The sequence below is a fragment of the Aedes aegypti genome, chromosome 2 (genome assembly GCF_002204515.2).
Source record: "Aedes aegypti strain LVP_AGWG chromosome 2, AaegL5.0 Primary Assembly, whole genome shotgun sequence".
Lineage (NCBI taxonomy): Eukaryota > Metazoa > Arthropoda > Insecta > Diptera > Culicidae > Aedes > Aedes aegypti.
Window position 1 is genome coordinate 62,823,779 of NC_035108.1, and position 19,021 is coordinate 62,842,799.

General features: G+C 36.8%; 1 protein-coding gene across 21 annotated transcripts in view; it reads left to right on the plus strand.

Moving 5' to 3' along the window:
* Nucleotides 1-19,021, plus strand: part of LOC5576943 (sorbin and SH3 domain-containing protein 1) — a 554,761-nt gene that overhangs the window by 426,699 nt on the left and 109,041 nt on the right. Inside the window, exon 1 of one of the 21 annotated variants that reach the window (XM_021841011.1) lies at nucleotides 13,997-14,725. The exons of the other annotated variants lie outside the window; for them this stretch is intronic. Within the exon in view, the coding sequence (XP_021696703.1) occupies nucleotides 14,722-14,725 (4 nt within the window). The 5' untranslated portion in view covers nucleotides 13,997-14,721. Of the gene's footprint in view, nucleotides 1-13,996; nucleotides 14,726-19,021 lie in introns of those variants that run through there. 21 annotated transcript variants of the gene reach the window in all.

Genomic DNA, 19,021 nt, shown 5'->3' on the forward strand with positions numbered 1-19,021 from the left:
TCAGCTTCAAGACATTCATATGACAAGATTGAAAAAAATCTAAGAAATTTTAGATTTTCTGTAGCACAACCAAACAGATTTGTTTAGTGCTTTAAATAATTATGTGAACATTAGACGGGGTTGGTGGTCCGATGGCTACCGCTTCTGCTTCATATGCAGAAGGTCATGGGTTCAATCCCAGGCCCGTCCCTTTCCTCGTACTTTGTAGTTGTATATCTCTCACTTGCTTCTATCTTCCATTCTAAATATATCACACTCAAACTATTCGTTCATAGCAAACGTTAGAACCAGAGACGGACAAGAAACCGTTTCCCTAACGCTTCCATTCTTCCACGCGCACGCCTTTCTTACGCCTGATACATAGGCAGTCTGCTAACCACAAAAGCAAACCTCTCTGCCATGCCTTTCCCTCAATCCATACACTCCCGCATGAACTGACGTGGATGCAGTGGAATATACGGTCTACGTGGGAGTCAGTTCAATGCATCATCAATTCCTCCCCCTTCCCCTCATTGGTCTGCATTCTGACGTGGCAGGTGCCATTGTTGCCTAAAAATAGAAGATCACCAGCACTTATACACTGAGGATGCCTGTTAGTCCCAAGCAGTCATTCGGTTGGTTCCTTGTGTAAGTGCAGCTGATCTGGCGATACTGGAGTGCATCCACGGGCGGCCAATTAAGCTCAAGCTCAAGCAAGCTCAAATAATTATGTGAACATTATATTCCTGTATTAATAAATTAATTTATAAATATATAAATTGAAAAATAAATTAATTAATTGCAAATCAAGGCTTTAACGACTTGGAAAGGAAGTTTTAGTTTTGTTCATATTTTCTGTTAGAGCTTATTTCTCAAAAAAAACATAGAAGATCTCCACCCAGTTGATACTCATCGATTTGTTTTGATATATCAGTGCTCTTGATGGAATAGTCTGAATAAAACTAGATGGAAAAGCCTGGACAACAGATTCGAGTGTTATCGAAATTGTTCTATCATTCAATTTTCTTGATGGATATGCTACGTATTTTCCAAGGGGGGTGTCAGCAATTGTGACGAAATGCTACGAGGGGGGAGGGGGGTGTAAAAAATCAGTGAAAAAATGCTACGTCATTTATGGACGGCCCCTTACAAGCAGGGATAATCTATGATGATATTTAAAGCAGCTATAACGCAAATAATAGCCACACCACCCGAGGAGGAAAGAATAACTCGCAATAACTTATGCATACCATATTTTGGCATCATACCATAATTAGGTATTGTTCAGTTGTCAATACCTCATTTTGATATTATAAAGGTATTTGAAAAAAAAAATGTTTCAAACAATTAAAAATACTTCATTTTGGTATTCGAAAGCTATTGAGGACTGCTGGAGGTATTGAACTATTATTGAAAAAAATCACTTTTATATGTAAATCCATCAAGTATTATTTAGGTATTACAATACCTGATCTAATTATCAGCTTGGTATTTGTAGAATATGCAAAAGGTATTATTTGAGGTACCTATTATACAGGGCTCATTCATACCTCATTCAGGTTGTAAGTATTGAAAATTATCTGGTATGCAATGCCTCAATTTGGTATTCGGTAGTTATTTACTTCTGCTCGGGATGAATCACTGGAAAATGCAGTTAAACGAAAACTTAAACTTGAAATGTATCAGACCTGAATATAAAGTAATGCAGACCTGTATTACTTGAATGTCAAGTGAATCAGACCTGATGCGTTTGAAAACGCAATGAATCCGATACGAATCACTTTGATATGGAGCGAATCTAACATAAATCACTTGACTATGAAGTGAGTCAGTCCTGAATCACTTGAATATAAAGTATATCAGACCTAAATCACTTGTATATTAAGTGAATTCTACTTGAATCACAAAAATATGAAGTATAACAGATCTGAAACACTTGGATATAAAGCGAATCAGTTTTGATTATGAAGAGACTTCATCTCAAATCATTTAAAAATTAAAAGCATCAAACCTGAGTCACTTGTAAAAATATTAAAACATAACTCAATCACAAGAAAATGAAGTGAATCAGTTATGAATTTCTAAAATATGAAGTAAATCAGGGCTAATCTCTAGAAAATGAAGTCAACCACACTTGACACACTGAATATAAAATAAAGTGAATCAGCCCTGAACTGCTTGAACATGAAGTGAACTTTCTATACTGGAAAATGCAGTGAAACAAAACTGAACGACCTAAATTATAAATGAATCAAACCTGAGCCATTTGAATAGCAAGTAATTTATAGCACTTGAAACACTTGAAAGTTAAGTGAATCAGACATGAATCATTTGCAACCACATGAACATTAAGTGAATAAAACCTGAAACAGATGAATATGAAGTAAATAAGCGAATTGAATCAATTCTGAATCACTTGAAAATGAAGTGAATCTGACGTGAATAACTTAGATATGGAGTGAATCAAATCTGAATCACTTGAATATGAAGTGAATCAGTCCTCAATCACTTGAGCTAGGGATAAATTCGACATGATTTTTTTAAATATGGTCTCTCCATATTCATCCATTCATCCATCCATTCATACTCATATCCATCCAACCTAAATTACTTGAATATGAAGTGAATAAAACCTGAAACACATGAATATAAAGAGAATCAGACATTATTCACCAGGGTATGAAGTGAATCAACATGAATCGTTTTAATATAGAGTCAATCAATTGAATAAATGACTTGAATAATTTGAATATGATGTTAGTCAGCCCTGAATCACCCGCACATGAAGTAAATCATACCTGAAACACTAAGCTATGAATCAAATATGAAACACTGGAATATACAATGGATCAGACCTGAATCAATTTAATATGATATGATTCTGACATTAATCACTACCTCTTCCGAACGCCAAATGCATTTCCAAATGACAAATGGCAGTGGACCGCAGTTACATTGATTATGTGTTTAAAAACGGGATGATCCCTTTAATTATAATATCAAAATGCTCAATTTCACACGCTCACTAGCTCCATCCAGCGGGAGAATAACGAATCAAACTTTTTGACGCCCGGATTTATTTGACTGTCTGGATAAGTTTTCCGAAAACTCGAATTTTTCATTTCATCAGAATTACAATACCGAATTAGCATAAAATTATCAATTCAACATATTTACTACTGCCACCTACGAACTTAACTGTTTGCCTTTCGGGTTTCTTTGGCCTTCGGGTTTCTTTGCCAAAAACTTGAATATTTTTTTCTTATCAAAATTATGAAATAGAACTAGTATAATGTATTCATTTATTCATGATCAATAGCGCCACCTGACGACAAAACTATAAATCAAACTGTCTGTGTCTTCCCAATGTCCTCGACTTTGCCGAAGACTCAAACTTTCTATCTCATTGGTTCGCAGGATAGAATTTGTTTTATATGTTTGATTGGATATGCTTAGTAGTGCTACTTAGCGGCAAAATTTAGAACCAATCGGTTTGCCTTTCGGATTTCCTTAACATTCTGAAGAACTTTGCCAAAGACTCGATTTTTCTATGTTATTTGGATCTCAAGATAAAAGTAGTTTAGAATATTGAACTTCACATGCTCACTAGCGCTTTCTAGCGGCAAATTTTTGAACCAAATTGTCTGTCTTCCGGATGTCTTAGACTTTCTGAACAGCTTTGTCGAAGGCTCGAATTTTCTATATCATAAGATAGAACAAGCCTAAAATGCTTAATTCTGCATGCTCACTAGCGCCACGTGGCGGCAAAATTGCATACCAAACTGCCTGTCATCTGTTTGTCCTTGACTTTCTGAAAAACGAAGACTCGAACTTTCATCCCATGTGGATCACAAGATAGAACATGCTTAACGATCAACGCTCCGTCATCGTAATCATCGTCAACATCAAAACTACAAAAGCAGTTTTTCTGTTCAAAACTAGAAAATATTCGATGAAAATGTGTTCACTGTGTGTCGGTTGGAGAACAGAATACAGTGAACACATTTTCCTGTAAATTTTCTTGATTTTGAACGAAAAAAACTGCTTTTGAAAATTCTGAAATCAATGACGGATCCTGCCCCCTTAAAATGTTCAATTTTACATGCTGACTAACGCCACCTAGCGGCCAAATTGCGAAGCAAACTAGTTGCCTTTCGAATGTCCTTGATTTACTGAACAACTTTGCTGAAGATCTATAATGGTGCGGTATAGATCATCATGAATGTTCCTGTTTTGAAGTGATGCTAAATTTTTCAAGGTGATTCAATATTCAGCTGCGTGTTGCAATACTTTATCAAGCGAGTCTGTATTTATGACGGGTAGTGTATGTTTCTTGAACGTCTGTCTTCTACTTATTCCTCTTTTTGGTAGCCTGCAGTTTAGCATTCTTATGAGCACTTTCACAAACTGAAAACTTTATTTTTTCAATAGTTCCAATTTTCGCATTCGTAGAAGAAATTTGCCTTGGTCGTATTTATTCAGATTTTTTTTAACATAATTCTCATAGATTTCCTGGAAAAAAAATCCTGAAAGAATAGCTGCAAAAATTGACGTCGCAATTCTTGAAAGAATTCTAATAGATTTTCCTTGAACAGTCCATAAACGAACTTCTATATTCCTATAGGCATACCCGAAGTGACAGCCGGTTCGCGTACTTGTGCTTAGCTTTATCGCCAAACTTCGCTCGAAATCTATTGTGTTTCTAGCTCTGTTATCGTCTTACCCGACGTAAAACGGTTGACTAGACTGTAATATTGCAGTGCGTAGTGAAGTGAATCTAATCAGATCTACTACTAGAGCTAGTAAGACTGATTAAATCTTGGTGAAGGGTGTAATCATAACACAAGCATCAACATCGAGTGACATTGCTTTTGTTCGTGTATAAAAGCCGTTGGAGTACGTTCACGGATAAACTGTTATACGCATCTGCCTATTAACCTTAGTTAGATACTGGGGTCATAATGACCCAAAATCGAATTTCAACCTGCAATATCTCTGTTGTTATCAAACGGATCTTTCTGAAATTCCCTGACTTTTAATATTTTGTGGAAACGAAGCGCAAGACCAAAAATTTTTTTTCTTAAGGTGATTCTAAGATGGCGCCACAAAAAAACAACTTAATAAGATACTGGGGTCATTATGACCCAGAAATGTATACCCCTATAATTCAGCGAAATATCAACCGAATAATGAAATTTATGCCGCAATCGAAAGATATACTCCTCAAGATTCTGATCACTACCTGGAATACCGGTTCCGGATCCAGTGGCCACCGGGAATCGGCTACGAAGGGGACCATGTTGGCCACGTGGAATTTCAGTATACTCAGTCCAGAAATCTGCAGTCATCACCAAATTGTATAAGATGCAGGCCATATAGGAATGTACTGTCTTCAGCAAACTTGCGTCGGGGACCAAGAACTTCCACATGGGATACAATTTAGTTCAGAACTCGACCACCGCGTGGCGCTAGCGTCGATACGAACTTCCGGTAGAGGCTAATTATGCGATAACTCGAGATTGCGAGCACATAGAAGGATGCAGTCTTCAGCAAAGTTGCTCAGGAGGATAAGAACTTCCTTTTGAGATACAATTTAGTTCAGAACTCGACCGCTGCGTGGCGCTAGCGTCGATATGAACTTCCGGTAGGAGCTAATTATGCGATAACTCGAGATTGCGAGCACATAGAAGGATGCAGTCTTCAGCAAAGTTGCTCAGGAGGATATAAACTTCCTTTTGAGATACAATTTAGTTCAGAACTCGACCGCTGCGTGGCGCTAGTGTCGATATGAACTTCCGGTAGGAGCTAATTATGCGATAACTCGAGATTGCGAGCACATAGAAGAATGCAGTCTTCAGCAAAGTTGCTCAGGAGGATAAGAACTTCCTTTTGAGATACAATTTAGTTCAGAACTCGACCGCTGCGTGGCGCTAGCGTCGATATGAACTTCCGGTAGGAGCTAATTATGCGATAACTCGAGATTGCGAGCACATAGAAGGATGCAGTCTTCAGCAAAGTTGCTCAGGAGGATATAAACTTCCTTTTGAGATACAATTTAGTTCAGAACTCGACCGCTGCGTGGCGCTAGTGTCGATATGAACTTCCGGTAGGAGCTAATTATGCGATAACTCGAGATTGCGAGCACATAGAAGAATGCAGTCTTCAGCAAAGTTGCTCAGGAGGATAAGAACTTCCTTTTGAGATACAATTTAGTTCAGAACTCGACCGCTGCGTGGCGCTAGCGTCGATATGAACTTCCGGTAGGAGCTAATTATGCGATAACTCGAGATTGCGAGCACATAGAAGGATGCAGTCTTCAGCAAAGTTGCTCAGGAGGATATAAACTTCCTTTTGAGATACAATTTAGTTCAGAACTCGACCGCTGCGTGGCGCTAGCGACGATATGAACTTCCGGTAGGAGCTAATTATGCGATAACTCGAGATTGCGAGCACATAGAAAGATGCAGTCTTCGGCAAAGTTGTTCATGAGGATAAGGACTTCCACATAAGATACAATTTAGTTCAGAACTCGACCACCGCGTGGCGCTAGTGTCGATGTGGACTTTCGGTTAGGGCTAATTATGCGATAACACGAGATTGCGAGCATATAGAAGGATGCTGTCTTCGACAAAGTTGCTCAGGAGGATAAGGACTTCCACATAATATACAAAACATAGAAGGATGCTGTCTTGGGCAAAGTTGCTCAGGAGGATAAGCACTTCCTCATGAGATACAATTTAGTTCAGAACTCGACCGCTGCGTGGCGCTAGCGTCGATTTGAACTTCCGGTAGGAGCTAATTATGCGATACCTCGAGATTGCGAGCACATAGAAGGATGCAGTCTTCAGCAAAGTTGCTCAGGAGGATAAGAACTTCCTTTTGAGATAAGGTACAGTGGGGGAAGTGTAGCAGTGGGGTAAGTGGATCATTTGTCAATATAAAGCATAAATACTTGAATATGTTGAATGTTTTCGCACCATTGCTTCGTTTTAGGTTATATTCTTACGCCCACACTGAAACTATTGCAAAACTGGTACTACACGTACACTAACACAAGCAAACTTGTTAGCTGCAAAAAGTAATCAATTTGAAAATTGTTTTCCATCAATCAAAAATTCATTGTATCTCTGTCTAAAATCGAATTCTATTATTTTTTTCGACACATGGTGAGCATTTCAGTTCTAATTGAATGAATCACAATGAAGAATATGTGATTTTTATAAATAAATACAAATATATTGGACATGGTACACTTACCCCTACTTTTTGATGGGGTGGGGTAAGTGGATCAAGAATAATTATCATTTATTGGCAGACTGCTTACGAGAATTTTAATAAGCTATAATATCCGCAAATGTTGTTTTCCTTTATTTTGTTCCATTCCCAGCTTGAATTTGTCAAATTGGCCATAGAAAATTTGAATTAATCCACCTAAAAGTTTTTTTAACCTTTCTTGTATAAAAAAATATTAAAAGAATAATAATTTCAAAATTCACACGAAACTTTTCGTGGTTTATCTAAGCTGAATTGTAAAAGAGCAAAATATACTTATTTTCCAATCGAAAGCATAGTATCGTACCTTATTTGACCATATAAATTGTTCTAGACAGATGATACACATATATTCATAAATAAAATAGAAGGATTTCAGTTTATTATTCAAAAGTAAATGTAACTAATGTTTTTAAACCATGAGTGTTTTACGAAAATATCTTTAAGAATAATCCTACAATACTTCTGTATAACTTATGCGTATAAAAGGAAGAATTTTCTCCAAATTTTTCTAGTTACAATGTTTTTTTTTTTTGTTCAAATTAGTATGAATTAATATATACATACTTTTTATAATATTTTGATTTAATAAAAATACTTTTTAATTTTAAAGTATTTAAATGTAACATAAGTAGCACTAATAACAAGAGCGAGGGTAATATCATTCTTATTAAACATAATCACACTACATTTGTTTCGAGAACAGATTTTTTTTAAAGGTGATCCACTTACCCCACCATGGTGGGGCAAGTATGTCATTTGCCGCAAATTTTTATGTCTCTCATACTCAATACATAACAATTAGAAAAATCGAAATAAATGACGATTTGAAGTATAATAGTCCCTTATTTGTTATCCACAGAAAAAAGTTTGAGTTACATTATTCACGTTGGCTGTACATAATAATGAAGTTAACTATTGATTTTTCTGTATCCACTTACCCCACGGTACCTTACAATTTAGTTCAGAACTCGACCGTTGCGTGGCGCTAGCGTCGATATGAAGTTCCGGTAGAGGCTAATTATGCGATAACTCGAGATTGCGAACACATAGAAGGATGCTGTCTTCGGCAAAGTTGCTCAGGAGGATAAGCACTTCCTCATGAGATACAATTTAGTTCAGAGCTCGACCGCTGCGTGACGTTGGCGTTGCTATGAACTTCTGGTAGGGGCTTATTATGCGATAACTCGAGATTGCGAGCACATAGAAGGATGCTGTCTTCGGCAAAAATGTTCAGGAGGATAAGGACTTCCACATGAGATACAATTTAGTTCAGAGCTCGACCGCTGCATGACGTTGGCGTTGCTATGAACTTCCGGTAGGGGCTTATTATGCGATAACTCGAGATTGCGAGCACATAGAAGGATGCTGTCTTCGGCAAAGTTGCTCAGGAGGATAAGGACTTCCACATGAGATACAATTTAGTTCAGAACTCGATCACCGCGTGACGCTTACGTTGATGTGGCCTTCCGGTAGGGGCTAATTGTGCGATAATACAAGAATGCGAACACATAGAAAGATGCAGTCTTCGGAAAAGTTGCTCAGGAGGATAAGGACTTCCACATAAGACACAATTTAGTTTAGAACACGACCACCACGTGGCTAATTTTTAATGAAAACAAAGAAATAAATTGCTGAAAGAAATTCGTGAGAAACTCCAAAAAGACCTAAACAGTAATTTAAGGAGTAATTTTTAAAATCATTGGATAAATAAATAAATTGATAAAATTACGCCTTGAGGAGTACTGAGGGTGTCTCTCCTAGGAAATAATTTATAAGGATGTCCCCGAAAAAAAATTCTGTGGCGTTTCTCTAGAAGAAATAAGAGATAGAATTCCGAAAGAAACTCTTGAGCACATTTCATAAGAAACTTCCTACATTTTCTTACCCCTACTTAAAAAAGTGCACGTCATATACTTTAATTTGAACGTAATCTTCTGCTTGAGTTGTGATTTTCTAATCACCTACACTATTCTTCGCAAGTTAGAGTAAGTAGATTTGCGAGCATAACTTGAAGTATAAAGATGTGAATGTGTTCGGATAGTGATAATTATCAATATTATTATTGAGATAATTAAAAGTTTATAGTACAGTGAAACCTCCATGAGTTAATATTGAAGGGACCATCGACTCATGGAAATATCGAGTCATGGAACAGCATTCCTTTGGATAGCTGCTTCTAGGGACCATCATAGTAACCATGAAAGTTTGTTTTTACTATTATCCCATGAGTCGATATCGAATCATGGAACATCGACTCATGGAGGTATGTAAAATCAATAGAGTGTGTGAATTTGATCTAACGTAAAATTTAGTGCTGAAGTAGTTGATTTGATTCAGAATCAATTATTTTTGCGTAAGTAAAAATAATTAACAGGATAGCAACGCCAACATAAAACATTCTTCTCCGTTAACTTCTGGACATTTCTTTTGAATCAGCTTCTGCAGAAATTTCAACAAGAATTTGCATAAAGGTTTTGTATGATAACAATATTGGCAGGAAGAACTCAGAAAAACTTCGTCAAATTATCTTGAAAAAAGATTTGTAAAAAAAATTAAGCAATTTCGCAAACACCAATGAAAAAATCCCAAAAATCCAAATTTCTCGTAAAATTCTATAATAAAGGATTAGAAGAATCAAATTAGACTCATGTAGAACTTCGAGGAGACCTTCAGTAGATTTCTGGAACAATTGAATAAATGACATTAACTCGAACGAATGTTGGAAATATCTTATGGACTTATACTAGAAAGAACAGCTGGAGGAATTCCAAAAATAGCTTCATTGGGACGCATTATTGAAAAGTACTCTGAAGTGTTTTTAAAAAATCCTCTTGAGAAAATTCAAAATTATCCTCTAGAAAAAAATCAGACTATTATTCCGACAAATCCAAAAATAATAACTTGAGAAATACCGAAAACAATTTTAAAATCAGATCGTAGAAGAATTCAATAAAAAAAAAGACCTGTGAGGGAATTGCAAAAACTCTGAAGTATTCACTCCAGATAGATTTCTCCGGGAATTAATCCATCCTCAGGGAACTTTTCCAGGAATTATTGCATAGATTACTTCAAGCACTTCTCCAGCGATTCTTCCAAAGATTCTTCAAGCGATTTCTCCTGACATTCCTGTAATAAAAATTAAGAGATATCCCTAAGGATTCCTCCAAGAAGATCTCTACAGAGATTTTTGCAGAATGTCAGAGGTTTCTCTAAGTAACATTTCTTCAAGGATTACTTAAAATATTTCCACAGTGAATTCTCTCAGATTCCTCTAGGATTTACTTCTAAGATTTCCTCCAGGGATCGCTCCAGGAATTCTATAACGAATTATTCCAGAGATTCTACCATTCAATTGGGGATTTTACAAGAAATTATTTTATGAGTTCTTATACGGATCGCTGGAGAAATTCTTGCAAGAGCCCAAGAAAGGATTCTCGAGGAAAGCTCTGGAGGAATTTCTTACAAAAATCCCCGGAACAGCATACATGCTTTTCAGTAACGCAGTCTTTATTTTTTTCAACGTTCTATTTATAATGAAGACTGCGTAGACAAAACTCATATTTCATTTATATATACAGTCAAATCTCTACCAGTTCATTCCTGAAACGATATCTACAGGAAACCATGTAGAGATTTTTCTGAAGCGATCTTTGGAGAAATTCCTGAAGAAAAAGCTGGAGAAATCTCTGCAGGAATTCCTGTAAAGATTTGCATAGAGAAATCTCTGTAGGAGTCTTTGGATAGACTCCTGTACTGCCCATAACTGCATATTTGTAACATTCGACAAAAGTAGGCATTGAGTAAATGGAATACCAAGAGTACATTTCATGGCAGTATGGGAGGAAACTAAAATTTCTAAAAATTACCAGGAACTCAAAAGTGCTCATTTGAAGCTGATATTTTGTACAACTCATATAGCATACTAGGTGAATAGTCAGAAAATAATTCTGGTAGAAATTTCATTGCTGTTACATTACGAGGCTCATTTATAATCTCAATGTTACTGTTATGCGGTTATAATTACCAATCTGACAAAACAACTTGGTATTTTTTTTCGAATTTTCTAGAACAATCTCACATATTTCAGTTAGTTGATCGAAAGTATTTATCATTTGATGACTCTCCATGGTATTAACTTCAATTTGTCAAAAATGTCGAATGTGACAAATATGCAGATATGGGCAGTGTAGGCTTCCACGAAGGACTCTTGGAGACATCTTTGGAGGAATCACTGATGAATTGAGGTATCCTAGGAAGAATCGATGTAGAAATTTTGCAGGTGGAATCGCTAGAGAAATCCCTGGAAAAACCCCTGTAGATTTTTTGCTGGAAAAACCCCTGTAGAATTTTGTTGGATAAATCCCTGAAAGAATCCTTATAGGAGTATTAAAATAGAAAAATTTCTCGAAAAATCTGAGGAGAAATATCTAAAGAAATCCGTGAATAGATTTAAAAAAAAATTATAGAGATTTTACTGTAGGATATGTAGAGATTTTTTTTTAATGAAATCCATGGAGAAATTTTTAGCATAAGTTCTGATAATATTCTAGCAGGAATTAATGGGAGAATCTCTAGAGAAATTTCAAGAAGAACTCTTGGGGGAATCCATGGAGTATTATTGAAGACCCAGTACTAGTTCAAAATATGATTTCTTCTCCACAAACTTATTAAGAAATATTTAACGATTTGAACAAAATGAATCGAATCAAAAAATCGAATGAAGAGAATCGATTCACCCGATTTTAGGTGCTCCAAACATCGATTCAAAAAATCGATTAATCGGAATGCAAACATCGATTTTCGGAACATCGATTCAAAATCGCCCAACGCTAGTATATACAGTGGTCACATTATTACGGGTCACCCACCTTCATGCATCATATCCATTTGAATTGCAGAATAGACATTTGAATAATTTGGACTAGGTGACCCATAATACAATAAGTTATGAGCACTCCACAATAATTGAACCCTCTACCTACTTACTAGCAGCATTATTTTTACACTACAAAAATATTCTAATCGCAATGACTTTTTTGTTCTTCAATATTTTTGCACTACGTCTTCGCAAAATCGCAAAAACTTTTGATCATTGGTTTTCTAGCAACAGAATGTTTATCATGTTTGTCTATTCGCTTTCGAAACACTACTTTGATGAGAGTCTGTTGAATGAAACAAATTGGTGCAACCGTATATAAGTAATTGGCGTTTATGTTTCTGGTACCACTTCGCCCGAAAAGATCTTGAGAAATTTAAAACAAAAAACTTATTGTAATTTTTAAATTTAATTTCGCCCATTTGTATGATTTTCCGGAGAAGCTCATCATTACCCAACATTGTATAGATCACATCTTGTTTATTTTATAAATTGGTTAAAACAAAATGGATGTTTAAGATGTTTTATATGGGAAGTGTCGGTTCTCCAAAATAGTTCAGAATATTATCAAATTCGAATACATATTATCAAAACCAGGAATTGATGGGCAGTATCGACACAAATTCTGAACATTGAAGAGTTTTTGAGAACTTGTGAAAAAAAATGTGTAAAAATATGAATATCGTGTTGCAAAAACGTAAACGTAATTCTGCGTCAAAAAAAAAAAGTCTTTATCATTATTTACAACAACGTCCCCTTTAAATTCCGCAACATAACAATCCAGCAGTGTCCATCCGTCATCGTGTCCCCCTTATCGTATCGAAAGGGAGAAAAAACGACCGGCTTCACCGTCATTGCGCAACAAACCCGTTTTTCGTCAATGTGCGCTTTGTTGCGAATACCTGGGTGTAAACACAACGCACAACGGCCATCGTCATCGTATTCGACGATCAAGACACCGATCCATGTATTGGATAAACAAGCATGACGGCAGATAACTGCTGTACCAAGTCCCGGGACCTGCAGAAGTCTTTATGAAGCTTTTATCAAATACCCGAGACAACAACACAACAGTCACTGCGCTCCGCGTTGCCGCCGCACGCCGGGTTTCGTTCCACTTAGCGAGCTATGGATTCGTTCCGCGATGCATCAATGAGCACCACCTTGCCTCACGAGTGGCTGTGGCTCTCCGGCGCTGCTATCAGTTGTTGTGAGCGAGGTTACTACGCCACACCGGCCGGAGGTGCCTTATTCCATAAGCGTAGTTTTTTGAGAAATTAGAACAACGAATATTTGAGTTCTTAGGAAAATATAGTTGGAAATCTCTGAACAAACTTCTGATAAATTTTGTGGAAGTATGTTCAAAGAAATCACCAAAGAAGCTTCCTGTTAGTATTAAGGTGCAAGTAAAAATGAAGCAAATGTCAAAAATGAAAAAGCAGTTTTCGCCCTTGAAATCAACAAATCAAAAAAATAAAAACACTCAGCCTTTTTATTTTGCAAATAAAAAGCTGTGTTTTTATTTTTTTTTTCGATTTGTCGATTTAACGGCGAAAAATGCTTTATCACTTTTGGCATTTGTCCCATTTTTACTTGGGCCTTAATGAGAAGTTTGAAAAACTGTTTATATAGAATGATGGTAATCCTGGCAACGTCCATGTCTTACCCACCAAAGCGCTGAAGTGACTCACCTGAAAGGTGTTTTATCAGCGCTGTCGACGCCACTTGCCATGAAGAGAGTGAGAACTACTAACCCAAACAGAGGAACTCGTACTAAACTGAGCGACCACACCACCTCGGAGGGCATCACGACGCTTCGAGGTTCCCGCGTCATCGTTGCTCGTACCACCACCGTCCAGAGTTAGTCACTCGCTAGATTTAGTTGGCGTTGGACGTTTTCGCGTCTAGTAAAAAAAAAACTGATCGATCTTGATCGCGAAATTAGTTTTGCCGAATAGAGACACAAGAAAAAAAAACGCGCGCGCGGAATCGCTCGTGTGTGATGATTAATTGCCAAGATCGGAGATCATTATTGTTGGCACTGCAGCTTGCGATTGAAGCAATCATTTCGTTTGGTTGAGGCTGGGATTGCGATACCCTAAGAGCCCCATCATACATACATTCGAATTGAGCATTGCATACCTTCATCGGACAGTGAGCGTTTAGTGAGTTATAGTTATTGTCAAATGGGGGTGTGTGCTGCAGCGTGCGTGTTACGTGATTAGAGTGGTCTGTAGAGCTCCCGAAGAAGTGGCTACTAGAAAACTACGGAGGGCTATCGGTGGCGACTGGAGTGATAGATTGCGGTGAAAAGAAAGTGATTTTTCTGCACTAGAGAGTGATTAGGTGCACGTGCAACAGCAGCGTATTGGCGCTTTATGATTGAATACTTCTGCGACGGAATATCTTTAGGGTTGGGAACAAAGAAGAAAGTCAGTGTTTAGTGCGACTTGTGGGGGTTCGGGAACTTCGCAGAAGACTACAGTTTGCGATAGCAACGCAAAATTGATTAAACAACCGGCTGGGCGTGTGTGATTTAAGCTTGGCACAACAACGACGAAAGGAAAAGGAACGATTGCAAGAATCTATAAATGGGTAAATAATCATACGCAAGCATCATAATTGCACCACAACAAAAGTCTAACCCAGCGGTTCTCAGATCACGCTCCCCGGAGCACTTGGTGCTCATAAAATCTCCAACCTCGCTCCAAAATATTTTAAACTAAAACTTAAACCATGCAAAGATTAGAATTCATAATGTCAACAATCACTATCCCAGCTTTACTCGTAAGAAAATCTTATGATTAAATTAATAAAAAATATCTTACTGAATATTAGCAATTGTAATGGCAATAATTAAAAGATCAACATTTGTTTAGGGGTCGTCCATAAATGACGTAGCTTTTTAGGGGGGAGGGGGGTCTTCACGAATTTGTGACCATGTGTGACGAGGGGGAGGGAGGGGTCCTAACTAGTGGATGTAGCATTTTGAATCACGTCGGTAAAATGAGAGGCGCTGAAAAAAATGGCATACAATTATTTTTTTTATCAAACATCGTTTTTCTTTGTTTGACTAAAGTTGGGTTCTAAAATGATGAGTCAGCTTCAAGACATTCATATGACAAGATTGAAAAAAATCTAAGAAATTTTAGATTTTCTGTAGCACAACCAAACAGATTTGTTTAGTGCTTTAAATAATTATGTGAACATTAGACGGGGTTGGTGGTCCGATGGCTACCGCTTCTGCTTCATATGCAGAAGGTCATGGGTTCAATCCCAGGCCCGTCCCTTTCCTCGTACTTTGTAGTTGTATATCTCTCACTTGCTTCTATCTTCCATTCTAAATATATCACACTCAAACTATTCGTTCATAGCAAACGTTAGAACCAGAGACGGACAAGAAACCGTTTCCCTAACGCTTCCATTCTTCCACGCGCACGCCTTTCTTACGCCTGATACATAGGCAGTCTGCTAACCACAAAAGCAAACCTCTCTGCCATGCCTTTCCCTCAATCCATACACTCCCGCATGAACTGACGTGGATGCAGTGGAATATACGGTCTACGTGGGAGTCAGTTCAATGCATCATCAATTCCTCCCCCTTCCCCTCATTGGTCTGCATTCTGACGTGGCAGGTGCCATTGTTGCCTAAAAATAGAAGATCACCAGCACTTATACACTGAGGATGCCTGTTAGTCCCAAGCAGTCATTCGGTTGGTTCCTTGTGTAAGTGCAGCTGATCTGGCGATACTGGAGTGCATCCACGGGCGGCCAATTAAGCTCAAGCTCAAGCAAGCTCAAATAATTATGTGAACATTATATTCCTGTATTAATAAATTAATTTATAAATATATAAATTGAAAAATAAATTCATTAATTGCAAATCAAGGCTTTAACGACTTGGAAAGGAAGTTTTAGTTTTGTTCATATTTTCTGTTAGAGCTTATTTCTCAAAAAAAACATAGAAGATCTCCACCCAGTTGATACTCATCGATTTGTTTTGATATATCAGTGCTCTTGATGGAATAGTCTGAATAAAACTAGATGGAAAAGCCTGGACAACAGATTCGAGTGTTATCGAAATTGTTCTATCATTCAATTTTCTTGATGGATATGCTACGTATTTTCCAAGGGGGGTGTCAGCAATTGTGACGAAATGCTACGAGGGGGGAGGGGGGTGTAAAAAATCAGTGAAAAAATGCTACGTCATTTATGGACGGCCCCTTACAAGCAGGGATAATCTATGATGATATTTAAAGCAGCTATAACGCAAATAATAGCCACACCACCCGAGGAGGAAAGAATAACTCGCAATAACTTATGCATACCATATTTTGGCATCATACCATAATTAGGTATTGTTCAGTTGTCAATACCTCATTTTGATATTATAAAGGTATTTGAAAAAAAAAATGTTTCAAACAATTAAAAATACTTCATTTTGGTATTCGAAAGCTATTGAGGACTGCTGGAGGTATTGAACTATTATTGAAAAAAATCACTTTTATATGTAAATCCATCAAGTATTATTTAGGTATTACAATACCTGATCTAATTATCAGCTTGGTATTTGTAGAATATGCAAAAGGTATTATTTGAGGTACCTATTATACAGGGCTCATTCATACCTCATTCAGGTTGTAAGTATTGAAAATTATCTGGTATGCAATGCCTCAATTTGGTATTCGGTAGTTATTTACTTCTGCTCGGGATGAATCACTGGAAAATGCAGTTAAACGAAAACTTAAACTTGAAATGTATCAGACCTGAATATAAAGTAATGCAGACCTGTATTACTTGAATGTCAAGTGAATCAGACCTGATGCGTTTGAAAACGCAATGAATCCGATACGAATCACTTTGATATGGAGCGAATCTAACATAAATCACTTGACTATGAAGTGAGTCAGTCCTGAATCACTTGAATATAAAGTATATCAGACCTAAATCACTTGTATATTAAGTGAATTCTACTTGAATCACAAAAATATGAAGTATAACAGATCTGAAACACTTGGATATAAAGCGAATCAGTTTTGATTATGAAGAGACTTCATCTCAAATCATTTAAAAATTAAAAGCATCAAACCTGAGTCACTTGTAAAAATATTAAAACATAACTCAATCACAAGAAAATGAAGTGAATCAGTTATGAATTTCTAAAATATGAAGTAAATCAGGGCTAATCTCTAGAAAATGAAGTCAACCACACTTGACACACTGAATATAAAATAAAGTGAATCAGCCCTGAACTGCTTGAACATGAAGTGAACTTTCTATACTGGAAAATGCAGTGAAACAAAACTGAACGACCTAAATTATAAATGAATCAAACCTGAGCCATTTGAATAGCAAGTAATTTATAGCACTTGAAACACTTGAAAGTTAAGTGAATCAGACATGAATCATTTGCAACCACATGAACATTAAGTGAATAAAACCTGAAACAGATGAATATGAAGTAAATAAGCGAATTGAATCAATTCTGAATCACTTGAAAATGAAGTGAATCTGACGTGAATAACTTAGATATGGAGTGAATCAAATCTGAATCACTTGAATATGAAGTGAATCAGTCCTCAATCACTTGAGCTAGGGATAAATTCGACATGATTTTTTTTAAATATGGTCTCTCCATATTCATCCATTCATCCATCCATTCATACTCATATCCATCCAACCTAAATTACTTGAATATGAAGTGAATAAAACCTGAAACACATGAATATAAAGAGAATCAGACATTATTCACCAGGGTATGAAGTGAATCAACATGAATCGTTTTAATATAGAGTCAATCAATTGAATAAATGACTTGAATAATTTGAATATGATGTTAGTCAGCCCTGAATCACCCGCACATGAAGTAAATCATACCTGAAACACTAAGCTATGAATCAAATATGAAACACTGGAATATACAATGGATCAGACCTGAATCAATTTAATATGATATGATTCTGACATTAATCACTACCTCTTCCGAACGCCAAATGCATTTCCAAATGACAAATGGCAGTGGACCGCAGTTACATTGATTATGTGTTTAAAAACGGGATGATCCCTTTAATTATAATATCAAAATGCTCAATTTCACACGCTCACTAGCTCCATCCAGCGGGAGAATAACGAATCAAACTTTTTGACGCCCGGATTTATTTGACTGTCTGGATAAGTTTTCCGAAAACTCGAATTTTTCATTTCATCAGAATTACAATACCGAATTAGCATAAAATTATCAATTCAACATATTTACTACTGCCACCTACGAACTTAACTGTTTGCCTTTCGGGTTTCTTTGGCCTTCGGGTTTCTTTGCCAAAAACTTGAATATTTTTTTCTTATCAAAATTATGAAATAGAACTAGTATAATGTATTCATTTATTCATGATCAATAGCGCCACCTGACGACAAAACTATAAATCAAACTGTCTGTGTCTTCCCAATGTCCTCGACTTTGCCGAAGACTCAAACTTTCTATCTCATTGGTTCGCAGGATAGAATTTGTTTTATATGTTTGATTGGATATGCTTAGTAGTGCTACTTAGCGGCAAAATTTAGAACCAATCGGTTTGCCTTTCGGATTTCCTTAACATTCTGAAGAACTTTGCCAAAGACTCGATTTTTCTATGTTATTTGGATCTCAAGATAAAAGTAGTTTAGAATATTGAACTTCACATGCTCACTAGCGCTTTCTAGCGGCAAATTTTTGAACCAAATTGTCTGTCTTCCGGATGTCTTAGACTTTCTGAACAGCTTTGTCGAAGGCTCGAATTTTCTATATCATAAGATAGAACAAGCCTAAAATGCTTAATTCTGCATGCTCACTAGCGCCACGTGGCGGCAAAATTGCATACCAAACTGCCTGTCATCTGTTTGTCCTTGACTTTC